Below are 15,026 nucleotides of genomic sequence, written 5' to 3'. Positions count from 1 at the left end.
GGTATTGGTAGTGAGGGTCCCCCATTGTTGAACTGAGGTTCCTGCCTACATCTCCGGCGCTGCCTCTCTTTGCCAGGGCTTGTCTAAGTCAGCCAGGAAGTGAGTGGACCACCAAGTCCTGATCAACAGTACTTTACTTTCCTGTCCTATAGTTTTTTTCTTCATATGCTAAAGTGAGGCACATTCAGAAGTGATCTCATCCAAGATGAGATCCTTTAAAATTTTAATTTAGACCAAGTAAATCTTCAAAAAGAAAACTCTGAATTAAATCTCAAACCTTTAGGGAGCCTTCAGATCACATATTTGGCAGGATGGACTACACTACCTTAATAATAAACATTTTATTTGGATAAATCTTTGGGATTTGTTTTTAACGATAGCTTAGAATTTCACTGTTGGAATTACCATTCGAGGATTAAAGTAGAAAAAAAGTTGTCTTTTCCCGAACACTCATAAAGATTCTATTCTTCCAGTATTTTACTGACATCATTAAGAATCTTCCCAAGGTGGCAACATTTCCTTGTCTTGTACTTTTATTCAGATGATGTGTTTTTCCCCCTGAATTTGCCAAAGTATGAGATTGATGTGTTTCAGACCAACAATTTCTCCCATAATCATACATATTTTATCTCCTAGAAAAATAATGAAAATAGAAAAAAGCTCTTAGTGCAATCATAATTATTAATGGGATTCCTGGGGGCAGAGTGAAATTATTCAGTCCTCTGTGTCTTTTCTAGACACCCAGGATTTTTACTTGTTTCACTCTTCTGTTGGACAGACATTTCAACTGAAGATAGATTATTTTTCTCCACCAAATGGCATTCCAAATCACAATGCTTTAAGAACTTAAAATCAATCATTTTCAATTTAAGCACCTTAAAAGGTCAAATTATGTATTTTTCACCTTACGTGGTTTTAGTTGAAACAAACTCCTATTTTAACTCGGATCTTCTTTAGAAAAAGAAACAGAACACATTTCATTTTTTATATAGAATAAACTTTGTTTTTATTATAGACATGGATCAAAAATAAAAGTTTTTATGTACATATGACATATAGTGCAAATGAAAGGCTTTTAAATACTAAGTATAGACATATTGTCGAAAACAAAAGGAGATGAATGATGGGGGTTAGGATGGTCGTCCGGGAACTGCAGGAGGGGGTCGCCTAGTGAAAACAAAACAACAAAAAAACAAAATAAAACAAAAGAAAAAGAAAAACACAGATGCAGAGGAAGAAAACAATGTTTAAATTAGAAAATAAATCCAAATAACAGCATGCATAAATATCCCACAAAAATCAAACTCAAATCAGACAGAAAACATGCAGATGCAGACATGCAGGGGAAATGAGAGAATATCACATGGCATAGTGAGCAGCTCCTAGGATGTTTCCTGGCTTCCAGCCATGTGCTAGGTATGAGCCATTTGAGCCCACTCCAAAACCTTGTTATTTTGTACCATGGAATGATAAATCCATGCAATCATATTCAGGAGAACTGGGAACAGTACAAGAGCCGCATACCTTTATAACTTGAGTATGTTTCCCAACCCTGATTTTGTGACATTCGGTTATCTCCAAAGATTTCAGTAAATGTTGTGAAATCTCCATAGGCGGAGAGGGAGTTGATATAGAAATATGACATGTGAGATTTCTTTAAGATGAGGGAAAGTAGAAGGCGGCAAGGGATCAAATGAGCAATGTAATCACAATGCAGAAAATAACTGGGGTCGATCTTGGAGAAATGGATTTGTAAATAAGAATTTCCTTCAGGTGAAATCCTGATGTGATAGCCTTTCCAGGCCCAGGCAAACTATGAGGCTATGTCTGTTCCATGGTGACCCCAAAGCTTTTGGGTAAGGTTTCCCTCTGTCTTAGAGTTAGGTGCAACTGAAGTTCTTATTTATTCTGAACCAGGTCCAGGGTAAATGAAATTTGGTTTGCTGGCTCTTTCTCCGTATCCCTAGCCTGGCTTGCATCTTGTCAGGCCCACTGGTGGTGAAAGAAGGATCCAGAGTTTTGCTTCGTTTTGACAGCAGCCTCTCTCTGGATGATGGGCTGCTAGGGAAGATACGGTAAACGCTACATGGCAATGGACAGCTCTGTAAGTAGGAAAACAGCAGGCCCAATGAAGCTTTCCCACGGGTTTCCAGCAGAAGTCTACATTTAATTTCCTCTTGCTAACCCAACTGGTAATGAGCTCAACATTACAGCAAGCCATAGAACGGCAGGTTAGTTCAGTACCCTACTCCCTGTGGGACTCCTTTTTGGCTACTCATCCAGGTGTTCAACAACATACTCACTTCCATCTTACTTCTGTAACACTTCAGTGAGTGGTGCAATGAAGTCTACAAGAAAACAAAAGCAAAAACAAAAGCAAACTTCTGTTTCATCTTCTATGAGATGTTAATGGAGCCACACTGACTGGGCTATTTCTGAGCAGCAGTAAAAAACGACCTTACCTTCCCCAAAGTCCAAGACCAATTTTTCTTTGGTCCAATTTAAGCTGGCTGAACTTAAGGAGGCCTCCTATCCATTTAAATGATGAAGAACTTGTTAGTGGTCTGTAACCTTTCAACTGCGGGGGGGCGGGTGGGGGGGGGTCTGCAAGATCCAGGTAATGGTTATCCCTGGTGTTTTCATGAAGAAAGTGTAATGAAATTCCTGTCAGGCTCAATGAGATTTATCACCTGCCCAGCAAACCGAAACTATTTTTGAGTTCTGAAGGGGCTTTAGAACACTTTAATTACCTCAGCAGGGTGGGGAGATGAGCCATTAAACTGAACAGCAAGTCCACAGTGCTAAAGGGACGTTTTGTCAGCATATGCCAAAACACTTTTCTGTTTGAGCTAGTTTGGTGTTCTAGCCTAGAAACAGGATCAGAAACTTTATGTCTTGGAATATATTTCATGGACAGCTAGAACGTTTGCTTCAAACAGCAGAGTGACATCTATCCCCTTAGCTCTTTTCTTTCCCTCTTCACTCATCCTGTATCTAACTTTCCTCTCATTGCCAAAAAAGCATTGTTGGTGATGACACCGTACACTGGCTCAGAGTTACTTCTATTACGGATCTCGGCAGTTTGGGTTTTTACTATTTCTTTTCCAGAATTTTCCATACTACTTAACACAGTGCTGAAGTGCTTGAAGGTCACGTGCTGAAAATATTGGGGCTTTTTATATGAAGGGCTACAAAGTTACCTTATACCGTTGCCACTTCTAACACAAAACTCGAAGTATTGAGTTTGGAACACTGAGTTGGGATACTGAGTTGCTAACATATTAAAGCTCATCATACTAGCATTCACCATAGAAGCAAATTCTACCTACTTAAGGTTATAATTGCAGGTTATACCTCCTTAAGCTTTCTTAAAAACAACTTCGGAGAATCGTTTGGCTGAAACAGGAAGGTAAGGTGGTAGGAAAAGCTGTGTGTGGAACATGGGCATAATTCATATATAAAAGTCTCCATTATTAAGAAGAATGATGGATTACCCACATTCTCTTGGATCTACCTCAGTGCTGCACGCTGTTCCTAGGGTGACATTCCTCTGGCAAGAGCCCTGGGAAGGTCTTCCTTATAACTTTTTTCTTTTCTGTTACAATCTCACAAAACATTCCCTGCTTGTTTTCTTTGCCCATCACTCAGATAACTTAATATCCCAGAGCAGTTGGTGAGCCTGAAGGCTTGGGAAAGTGAGACAACAAAGGCAGTAAGAATAAGCGTTCTTCTCAATGCTTTTCTGCTGATCTTCACTTTTAAGTCAGCCTAGATCCCTCCCTTTACAAGAATACAATGGGGGTAATGTAATTAATTCAAAGGAGCTCTTTTTTTGGCAAGTGAGAGAGAAAAGGTAATATTGAAAGTGATCTGAGTCCTCCACAATGCCCCCCTAGGACTCATTGCATGTCTGTCTCTATCTGCTTTCATGCCCCCTGTTCCTATGCGACCTACCTCCTTGGATCTCCCCAAGCATCAGAGCTCCAGGAGGATGGTCCTAAGCTGGGAGCTCCAGTTGCCATGACATTTGATTTTATCACCCAACTTTGTGTTAGTGACAGTCTGTACTGGGACAATCTCACTCAATGCCTTTCCCCTCTGGCCTAAAGCCACTAAAGCAGTGTTTCCTAAGGCATGTACCTCAGAGCACTAGTCCTGTGAGATGCTCTATGAACAAAGCATTGATGGTCAAATAAATCTGAGAAACGTGGAGACACTAGCCCTGCCATCTGATATTAAAGCTTCTATAGAGTCTTCCAGTAAAGAAACATCTAATTTTTAGTCATCATTTCCCAAGTATAGTCAATCAAGAAATCCTTGGTGTATGTCTGTGTAAAACTTACTAAAATCTCATGGAATGGACTTTGGGAAACTTCAAATTAAGGTTGTAGTTTTAGCCAACATCTCTTGCATGTACTCTAAGTATCAGTCTGCCTCAGTGTGAAAGAACACCAAGAAGTGGTCTTAAAAGTGGCAATGCCAGGTGTGTGATGAAATTAGTACTTCTCAGTACGAAATTTAAAGGTTTCAGCTGAAAAACAAGAATCTTGAAAACTAATTGAGTAGATACTTACACTGATGTCAGAACTATTTTTAAAATACAAATGGAAATTTGCCAGATAGTTACAATAAGGTCCTTTGGTTTTGGTAATTTCTACCAGGAACTATTCTGAATACAGAATCATGCGGTAAGACACACACTCACAGCACAGTGCACAGAATGATTCGCATCCTGACTCTTTCTTCCATTAAAAAGCTTCCTTTGAAGGCATTGATGGCTCCACTCATGGAAGATGTATAGACATGAGAAAGAAATCACAACAGAAAGTGTGAATTAACCCAACAGTCTTTCCAATTCATCTTTTCACAAAGAGCATACCCTGAACACAAAGGGAAAGTAAACCAACATTTCTCCCCTCCCACTCCCTTCTTGTCTCCTGCTTTTAGACGGCACAATCTGAGTCTATGTATGTTGATAAGGGACCTATCATCAAAACTCTTGTAACAAGGAATCTTTCTCTATTCTCTGGAAACTCAGGATAAGGACGTGTGTAAGAGTGAACACTCTTCTGTTCTCTTAATATTGGGGAAACTGAAAGGGGTAACTTCTCCCCTCAACGCCGAATGAATAAACAATGGAGGTCAACTGTTGAGTCAGGAACTTAATTACTTTCTGTTAGAAATGCCTTCTGTAGACCTACCATTTGGGCAGAGTATTCTTCAACTTTCTGTTTCCTAGCTTTTCGGGATCACTTCCTTTTCAATAGCAAAATGTCACGGTGCTTCTTGGCAAGTGTCACTTTGTACCCTCCAGCTGCCTAAGGTTTGTGTTCTTCTTTAACTTAGTACAACGATGACTTCAAATCAGGAATAAAATGTTTCCCACTCTCCTGCCTTTGATTTGTCCAATTTGCTCCCTTTAAAAATCTCATCCTTCCCCAAATTAATGACAGTAATGCCAAATGCTATCGTTCTCCACATTGGTACCAACAGGATCGAAAGAGTTACAAATATTTACAAGTCTCAGATCTTACTGATAAGCATAGACATGACTCAAATATATACAAGAATGAGGAAGGGGGGAGTCCTTCAAATGTTATCATTTATTTCAGGTTCAGAAATACAGCTTCACATTTTCACAATAGGTACACATGACCTTCAAGAATGATACAAGCTTTAGGAACTTGCTTCAAAAATTCCATTCATAGAGTCCATCCATATCTCAGCATTAAGAAAGCCTGAAAGTGCCAAGAAGACAGGGGAAAGTTCTCTGGCTCCAATTAATTAAAGAATCAACAGAGAAGGCAAGATTTTGCTTCTGTACACTGCTTCTTAATATAAAAAAGCAAAAGAGGAGTTTGATTCAGAAAAGGGAGAGAAAAGAAACATACAGGCAAGCGAAACAAAGGCTGTACATGTAAAATTAAACACAAATCAAGTAATGGTAGAATTTCTGATCGGAAGGAATCATTTTTAGCAAATTGGCAACATACAATGCAAGAGATTAGACAGAGTAATTTTATCGTAATTTAAAAAACATTACATTAAGGAATTTGAGGGTAAAAATTAAAAAGGAATGAAGCCTTGAGCTGAGCCATGTGTGAAACCCCAGACCAGAGAGGTGAAAAGTCTCACCAATATACCAGCATGAGCAGGTCTTAAGACAAACAGGAGACTCTTCCTTGAGTTTCCTCTCTCTTGCTCTCATACATACATACATTCTTACACGTATATACAAATAGCAATGCATATACTACATATGCTTCAAAATACTCTTAAAATTTCACCATACAGAGCACCACGTAATGTTAAACATACCAACTAGACAGGATGACTGAAGGTTCTAGAAGACACATTTGAGCTTTTAAGAAAGGAATGAGGGATCTAGTGAACCAATAACTGTTTCTTAGAAACCATCTAGCTTCATTCACATTAAACTCTGAGCTCACAGCTTGCAGTCCTCTTAGTGAAATGATATAAAACTCATGGCTTGAGTCTCAAATATTATCTTCTTTCATCGAGTTCCATAGTTTAGAGACCTACTATTTACGCTTTATTCTTAATGTTAAGGAGATTCCTGTCCATTTCAAATAATTACATTGTTTGACAAATGAAAAATGTTTACCTGAAAAAGTGGATGGATGACCTGCCTCTGAGGTGTTACATAACTTCTTCCCTGCATTTTAAGCAAACTTACTCAGAAAATCCACTACTTGTGTTATACTGCTGTATCCCTCTATTTTTATTTTTTGACAGTTACTGTAGAGAAAGAAAATGACTATGTAGACGAACAGCTTTTTAAGATTCACCTCAGCAATCTAAGAATAATTTATAATTCTAATCAGAGACCTTAAAGGTAGGTTTCCAGATCTTACACTTACTATGAGCTAGCTATATTGGCAAAGATAATTTCTTCTTCGATAGCAATGCTGTGAATTTAGATGCAAATGCCTGTAGATATTATTCTACCATGTTGTCATGGAAGTTCTGAGCCTTGTGCCTCTCAGAATGAATGTAATCTGGAGAAAATTTTGTACACCTCGTGTATGTTATGAGAAATGAACCACTTTTATCACATATTATGGCAAATACTCTAAAGCTAACTCTTGTATTAACACAGTTTGAAAAATATATTCATACCCACACATACACACATGTATAAATATTTACACCCAAACATATACATATATATACAATACACACACAATCACACACATGCTCATGGCATTTTAACAAGTGATTTTTAAAGCTACTTACCCACAGGGGCACAAAATACATGTACTTACACAAATTTACTATGTATATACTGTATACATAGGGACACATGCTTAGAAAATACGTGTGTACACAGAAAACATCAACATTTATCACATACTGGTATTAGGTCCCATTTCATATTTGAGAATTATGGCTATAGTCTATTCTAAAAAGTCATAAAATGAATCTATACGATTACTCTTTAATTCTAAGGTCAGAAGGCTTATAGTTATATCACAGGAACTTGGTTTTATTATAATGTTTTGGAATAGAGTGAGTTTTTATCTGAACAAGTAGGCAATTTGCTAACTAAACAGACCCTACTGCTCTTCTATGTTACGAAACACAGCTAAAAGCAATATTCAGAGGAGTAATCTTGGTAGATGATTTCTGGAAATTCAATATATCTGTTCTAAATCAATACTATTTCAACCATCTGTCCACAATTGAGTAAATGGCTATTCCAGTTAGTCAATAAGCATGCAAGAATTAGCATGTGACAATAAAACAGATTTACCCATCAAATAAACATATACAGTTTACTTTTCCAAATCCTAAAAACACTGTACGTTTTATTATACTAGGCATGATGGAGCTACATCTGTTGTGTAGACAACATCAGAGCAATCAGGATGAAGTTACACAAAAGATCTGAAGTGTGTGGGAAATACTTAGAAAGCTCATTAAGCGACATTCCCATCTTAAGGCCTGATATGAACGCTGTACTTCACACTCCGCACATCCTAGGGCTTCTGACTTCATTTACCTTGACATCTCCTTTTAGCAGGATACAAACCCTTTGGGAAATGGGATTAATACTAATCATATGACACAATACTGCAGTAAACTGAAAATATTCTCCAACATGACTGCTGAAATTCCAGGGGAGGCTGGGTTCTATTAGAAATAACTTAGAAGTAAAATAAAACAAAAATGTACACACAAGAAGAGACAATTGGGACAGTGAAACTGTGGGGTGATAATCTGAGAGCAAAAGCCAAAGGTGACGAATGCCATTGTTTATGATGCATAAAATCGGTGCAAAGAAACCTGGGAAAAAAATCCCCAGTTTTCTTTGACATGGTTTGTGCTGATCTAAGAACACATCAGTGGTTATCCACAACATTTTCCTTTAACCAAAGGAAATTTTTGAAATACAGCAAAACGCAAAACCACATACAGCACAAAGCCAAACCCTGAAGTATATAATCTGTTAGATGCCTATTTTAGAGAATTCAAAAGAAGGAGCAAAGGGGATCCTAAAAAAGAGGGAATTTTGTGAAAAGATATCACTTTAGACTATTCATTTTACTATGGATGTTTACTTAACTTATTTCCACTTAGCTGCAACACTATTTTAAAAATACAGTATGTATTTTGCACATCTGTTCCATTCACAAAGAGTTAATTTTTTTCCATGAGAAAAAAAAAGATATGAGAAGATTTAGGGTGGTGATTTAGGGCGGCGTTCTTATACAATCACTTGCAATTTAAAAGTTGAAATGCCCTTTTTGTAAATCTTGTATTCTCTGATTTTTGCCTAAGTGGACTACTTTTAACCCTTTAGAATAAGTTCAAAACAATGCCATTCAACTTGGCAAGGTCTCTTTTTAATAATGGTTAAAAGTTTTACTTCATACTTTATGGGTGTCTGCTTTGGGTATAAACTACACAGGAAATTAAAGTTAACATACAAATCATGTTTGCTGCTTTCAAAGGGAGGTATTTCAGTTGGTTAAACCTGATTTAGTTCTGTAGAATATGAAATGGTGTCATGGGACACAACTATGCAGTGAATACTTGGTCTGCTGTCTGGGAACAGTTAGCAGACAAAATTCCGGTTGGCTTCTGGCTGTTTCCTACATGCTAATCATCTAGTTCTAGGTAGTCCAAAAGTCAGCCTCAAGACTGAACTATTAACCCTCAGGCTAAGCTGCTCTTATAAATTTTAGAAATGTTAGAATTTGCCAATTTGCTTTAAATCTCGATGTCTTAATACTATTTTCTGGAATGACCTGGAAAGAGACTCTGAAGTTGTCCGACTGTAGGAATGTGAGCTCTGCTCTCAAACTAGGGCATCTTTTCTTTCCATTCCAGGTCCCATTCTTTAAATATGGCTATCCCCTAGTAAGGCTCAGGATTTATTAAGAAAGCCTAGAACCGATTAAAAAGTTACATTAAACTGTTTAAAAGGTAGGCTAAATTTTTATATTAGAAAGTTACATATTAGCATGGAAAGGGAGACATATTTTTGCACTAACTAACTAACTAAATCAACTGGAATTAGTGTCGAAGTATAAGTAGCCATGCTTAAAATTAGATCAATATAAAAAATTAAATATTTTCCATATCAGCCTTCACTGTAACTTGTGAGGAGCTAAGTATATACGTGAATAAAGAAATTACATTTGTACAGACACTTCTAGAGATGTGATATTTTGCTTCTTCCTTGAACTCTGAAAGTAGCCCAATTTACTGACTGACTACCAAAAAACAAGCTTTAATTCACTGTTGAATATGCTTCTAGCTTGAAGCAAAACACATTGCCATGAGAAGCCCTCTAGAGCAAGCAATGCATTAACTTTTCCTTTGCAAACTACCTCATGCTTCTGGAAAAGTTTTATTTTTAAGGAATCCTAACTTTTAAAAAATCACTTCTTAGCAGTTTTATGAAATAAAGAGGAAGGAGAAAGGATCTAAATAGCTAATCATGGCGTAGGCGGAAACATGTATAATAGACAACATAATTTCCGTCAGTCAAAACAGAATGTGGAAAAATAAATATGTATCATTTAGGTCTAAGCCCACCATCTCTTATCTCTTAGGAATTATATTAAATGGGCTATCTGGTAGGTAACCTGGGAAAGTTATCAAAGCAATTCCAAATATATGCCAGGGTAGGCCAATGGTCCACAAAGTAGCGGGCTGCTATACAATCTACTTTGGTTGATACAACATATAAAGCCTCAAAGAGTCAGCAGTTTTCAAGAGTCAAACCCCAAAAGTTTGACATATCATGAGCAATGAAGGTGAGTGATGAATGCATTAGTAAAACTGGTTACTTGCCGACTGATATCCACACATGCGACTACTCATGATTTACTGCAACGGTTACCAAATATTTTGCTTTTGCATAATTCATTAGTAATTAATTGCCATGCCAGACACTTCGTTTAGTCTAACAGGGAGGATTCTAGTGGACGGATTATAGTGGGACGAGTAGGTGATGGGGGTGGTCTCCGGCTAGAAAGAGAGAAAGAGACAGGTAAAGACACAAGTAGAATATCTAGCAGAAGGTTATCCCAAAGACACTGAGAAAGAGCCGTCACGCACATGCTCATGCACAGACAGGTCAGCAGGAGTGGCTGCCATTTGTAATAATTTAATACTGTCACCTTTCATTCACCTAGCATTTTTGTTTTTAAATGAGGTATTTTTTCATATACAAATGTTGCTAAAAACTGAAGTCGTCCCTCCCAATACTAATATAAATACTAAGTCATTTAAAAGCCATCTGAAATACACGGCATTTTTCTCGGTCAGCAGAGTATGAAGTGTACTATATTATGCCCACTCCAGGAACTAATAAGGTATTTAGGCCTCAGAGACTGATGGGGTTTGAATTTTTATTTCCCTTTGAGTAATCTTCTTCTTATTTTTTCTCCCTGTCTGGATGTTAATTATCACTTCTCATTGTCTTTAGCAGTAGCTTTCTCCAATTTATCCTGTATTTTACTTCTAATTTGCTAAGCAGTAGAAAGAAAAATTAAGGTTTTTAGAGTTCTCCACAATAAGTGTAAACAGGCTCAAGGTGAGCGCCTGAGTAAACTGCATGAGCTCTGGTTCCTATTTTGGGTCCTAAAAGTTTTATTCTTAGCAACAGTATTGCTCACTTTCTGGTTGGTAATGGTGTTTCTAATAGCTGAGTTTGCTGAATAAACTCCAGATAACGAAATATTACTATATCTGAGAATCTCAGCTTTACCAACTAATACTCTTTATTCCCTGAACCCATACATTTATTTCCTAAATGTATTAATAAGCTTTTTTGGGTGTGTACTTGACTTTATATGTCATATCTCGGAGAGTAATGTTTATAGTCAACAAAATTCAACAAATTCTGCAAACTGAAACCTTTCTTCTTGATAAAACTCTCCCATTGATTTTTTTCAGAAAGAACCTTTCTGGAATTACAGTCATGTCATGAAATTTTCTTCTGTATTGGACACACTAAATTAATCAAATCAAATATTTTTTCTCAGGATGAAGGAGTGAAGTTAGAAAAGTTAAAGAAAATGGTTATGAAATGTTAAAAAATTACAGAGCTATAAGATAAAATTAGATGGTCAAGGAAAGATCAAAGCAAAAGAGATATTGTTGATTAATGGTACAAATACTGACCACTTAAGCACAAACTCATAGATCTTAGTGGAGTTTCTTTTGCCTCCTGTACTTGAAAAATGTCCAGGAGGCTTGAGAGGAAAGGTTTCCTTGGGAAGGTGCATTTCAGTTTAACCTCTTCTACTAAGTCTCATTATTACTAAGCAGGCGCTCAGTTTTTGAAAGTGTAATTAGAGATACTTTATAGGCACAGTTATGAAACTAAACCAATCCCTACCAGCTCTTTAATTTGAGTAAACAAGTAAGTCCTTTTCCTGCAGAAAGGCTACCTGCTACCATGACCACCTGAAATGTTTCAGTAATTTCCTGCTGGGAAAAATCCTCCTATAATTTCCTTTTCACTTATGACCATGCAAAAACACCTGCGCTTTCACTAGCATACTGCTCATTTTCATTTGAAATGGCCATATTTGTTTAACTTATGTCCTGGATTTGAACCTAAATCATTTTCTCCTTTGATGTGAAGTTTCCAGAGGCCAGAGGTCATGTCCACTTGAGCTGTTTCATAGAGTGTTTAGCAGGGTGTTGCCTTCAATTATGTTCTCAATGTTCTTTTGTTTATCTGCTGGAACCTGCTATTCCTCCCGCAAGGCTAACCTTGGTGAAGTCTTCTCTGACCTACCTTTCCCTATCTTGATGCTTCTGTAGAATCTCAACATATTTCTAGAATTAGGTTTATATGCTTATTGCAACTGATTAGAAATGGGCTGTGTCTCACTTATCTTCATTTTCTTGTGGTGTCTAGCTCAGGGCTTGTCATTCAGCCACTGAATGTTTGACAAAATGAATAAATGAAAGTTACTCCTAGAAGTAAGAAACAACTTATGAATACTTGTGATAACCATTGATCTTTACATTATATTAAGGGTTTTTTTTTTGTTTTAGTAAATCATTGCTCTTGCAAAAAAAAAAAAGCTACAATGGCATGTAGGATTTAGACTCTTGGAAACTCTACCTACAGGGTATTTGACTGCTCAGTTGTTCAGCAGATGTTTGGAATAAATAGTAAATCATAGGCTCTTCCTCAGGGAGTTTGACAATTAGTCACATAACCTATAGAAATATATTCTTAGCATTTAAGCAGTTACAGGAGGGGCAAGAGAGTTGGCCAGAATTTGAACTTGAAAAAGGGAAACTCTACCAGAGGCTTAATAATGGGATGGACTTAATTAGGGGATTTTATTTGAAAAAAGTGGATCTTAAATGACAATCGCAGTGAGGGGCAGAGTACAGTGTGGCATGGTGGGTTGGAAATTGTTTCATGCATGTGTGATAGGTTTGACCAAGGGTTGTAGCCAAGACAGAAAGGAATGCAAACTGAGTTCTCTTCTGATCCTTTTGTTCTTGGCTTAAATGTCATTCCTCAGCACTTCCTGACCATCCTATAGTTTCCAACCACCACTCCTCATGGCTTCATAGTTTTATGTATTTCATAGCACTTAACTCTGTTTGCCATTATGTATTTATTTACTAGATTATTGCCTGTGTCCTCCAGTAGATTGCAGATTTCTTGAGTGCAGAGACGACATATTCTGTATTTATTATGTATATTCATCATTGTATAATGTGGTTAGAAGGCAGTGAATAAATATTTATTAAGGGCTTCCCTGGTGGCGCAGTGATTGAGGGTCCACCTGCCGATGCAGGGGATGCGGGTTCGTGCCCCGGTCCGGGGGCATCCCGCATGCCGCGGAGCAGCTGGGCCCGTGGGCCATGGCTGCTGAGCCTGCGCGTCTGGAGCCTGTGCTCCACAACGGGAGGCCCGCGTGCCGCAAAAAAATAAAATAAAAATATTTATTAAATAGTAGACAAACAAATGAATGACTGAAAAGTACCTACACAAGGATGTTTAGCCAGGTTAGCGTACAGACCAGGTCAAGGTAAGTGGGTCCAATGAGGCCAGAAATGCAATCTTTTGAGGCATTTGTCAGAGGTTTATATTTGAGGCAGCAAGTTTACACAGAAGTCAAAAGATGTGGATTCTAGCTCCAATTGCCAGTATGTATAATCATTAATCACTAAACTTCTCTAAGCCTCAGTTTTCTCATCTATGACACAGGAGACTCAGACTAGGTGATCTATAACATGCTTTCCACTTATGCATTGCATGTGTTATTTATTGAGCATGTACTATGTGGACTGTATTATGCTGCATGATTTTTAAAAACTCAAAACCTATTATTCATAGTGGAAGATGAATGGGATAAGAGAAGTATGCAAGTGGTTTTACCACAGCATCCCATTTATGTGGAAAAAATGAGGCAAAATTTTGTAAGTCAGACTCTGAGAATATATTCTCAGAGCCTGAAAATACAATAATGTGGTCAAAGCAGGGGCAAATATGATTTTAACTGTGACACATAAAATGTGAAAGTCATAAGAGAATGAAGGTCTATAATGAGGTTAAAGAAACTAGAAATTAAGTGATGAGGTGGAATGGAGGAGTTCAATGATGGAGACAGAGAATAGAAAGATTGAAATACTCTGATGGAACAGCAACTTCTCATTAATCTCCACCCCAATCTTTGGACCATGCTGATGGGACACAACAAGGTCAACGGTAATGGGCAATTGCACATAGAAGGCAAGGCAGGAGACCAGAAAAGTGTAACTTTCTGCTATGTGCCAGGTCTTTTGTTTGTCTTGTTTACCACTGTATCCCAGAACTCGGCGTTGCCTTTGGCTCATAATATTTTTTTCAAATAAATAAATCAGGAGAACCTATCCATTATGAGCACTTTTTTAAAAAAAATAAATTTATTTATTTTTTGTTTTATTTATTTTTGGCTGTGTTGGGTCCTCGTTGCTGCGCGCGGTCTCTCCCTAGCTTCTGCGAGCAGGGGCCACTCCCCACTGCGGTGCGCGAGTCTCTCACCACGGCGGCCCCCCCCTGCTACGGAGCTCAGGCTCCAGGCGCGCAGGCCTCAGCAGCCGTGTCACACAGGCCCAGCAGCTGTGGCTCGCGGGCCCCAGAGCGCAGGCTCAGCAGTTCTGGCGCACTGGCGCAGCTGCTTCGCAGCACGTGGGATCTTCCCGGACCAGGGCCGGAACCCGCGTCCCCTGCCTTTGCAGGCGGACTCCCAACCACTGCGCCACTAGGGAAGCCCCCCATTATGAGCACTTTAACGGAGTCCCTAAGGCATTGACTAGGCACTGCACACCTGTGTGGTGAATTAATGATAAAAAGAAAAAGAAAGATAAAATTTCCATCATGTTCTCTTAAAATAATTATAACATCTTTAAAATATGCTTGGTTTCAGGTTAAAGTAACCCATATATGTACTGAGTAATTAAAAATCCTAGAGTGTGTCAACCCTTGACTGATGGTAATTACAACAGCTTGCTTAGGTAACTACAATAGCATAACT

General features: G+C 38.1%; 1 protein-coding gene across 6 annotated transcripts in view; it reads right to left on the bottom strand.

The window, feature by feature from the left end:
• Positions 1–1,130: 1,130 nt before the first annotated feature.
• The window catches only part of DNM3 (dynamin 3), a gene marked incomplete at both ends in the record, with an annotated part of 567,700 nt that continues 553,804 nt past the window's right edge, over positions 1,131–15,026 (bottom strand). For 4 of the 6 annotated variants that reach the window (XM_082656446.1, XM_082656443.1, XM_082656447.1 and 1 more), the window contains one exon: positions 10,431–10,500. In XM_082656446.1, coding sequence (XP_082512572.1) covers positions 10,431–10,500 — 70 coding nt within the window. Of the gene's footprint in view, positions 1,168–10,430; positions 10,501–15,026 lie in introns of those variants that run through there. The other 2 variants (XM_082656445.1, XM_082656448.1) reach the window with 1 other exon arrangement.

Source organism: Grampus griseus (genome assembly GCF_964374135.1).
Source record: "Grampus griseus genome assembly, chromosome: 1".
NCBI lineage: Eukaryota > Metazoa > Chordata > Mammalia > Artiodactyla > Delphinidae > Grampus > Grampus griseus.
The sequence above is the reverse complement of the archived record's forward strand: the minus strand, read 5'-3'. Positions and strand labels throughout refer to the sequence as shown.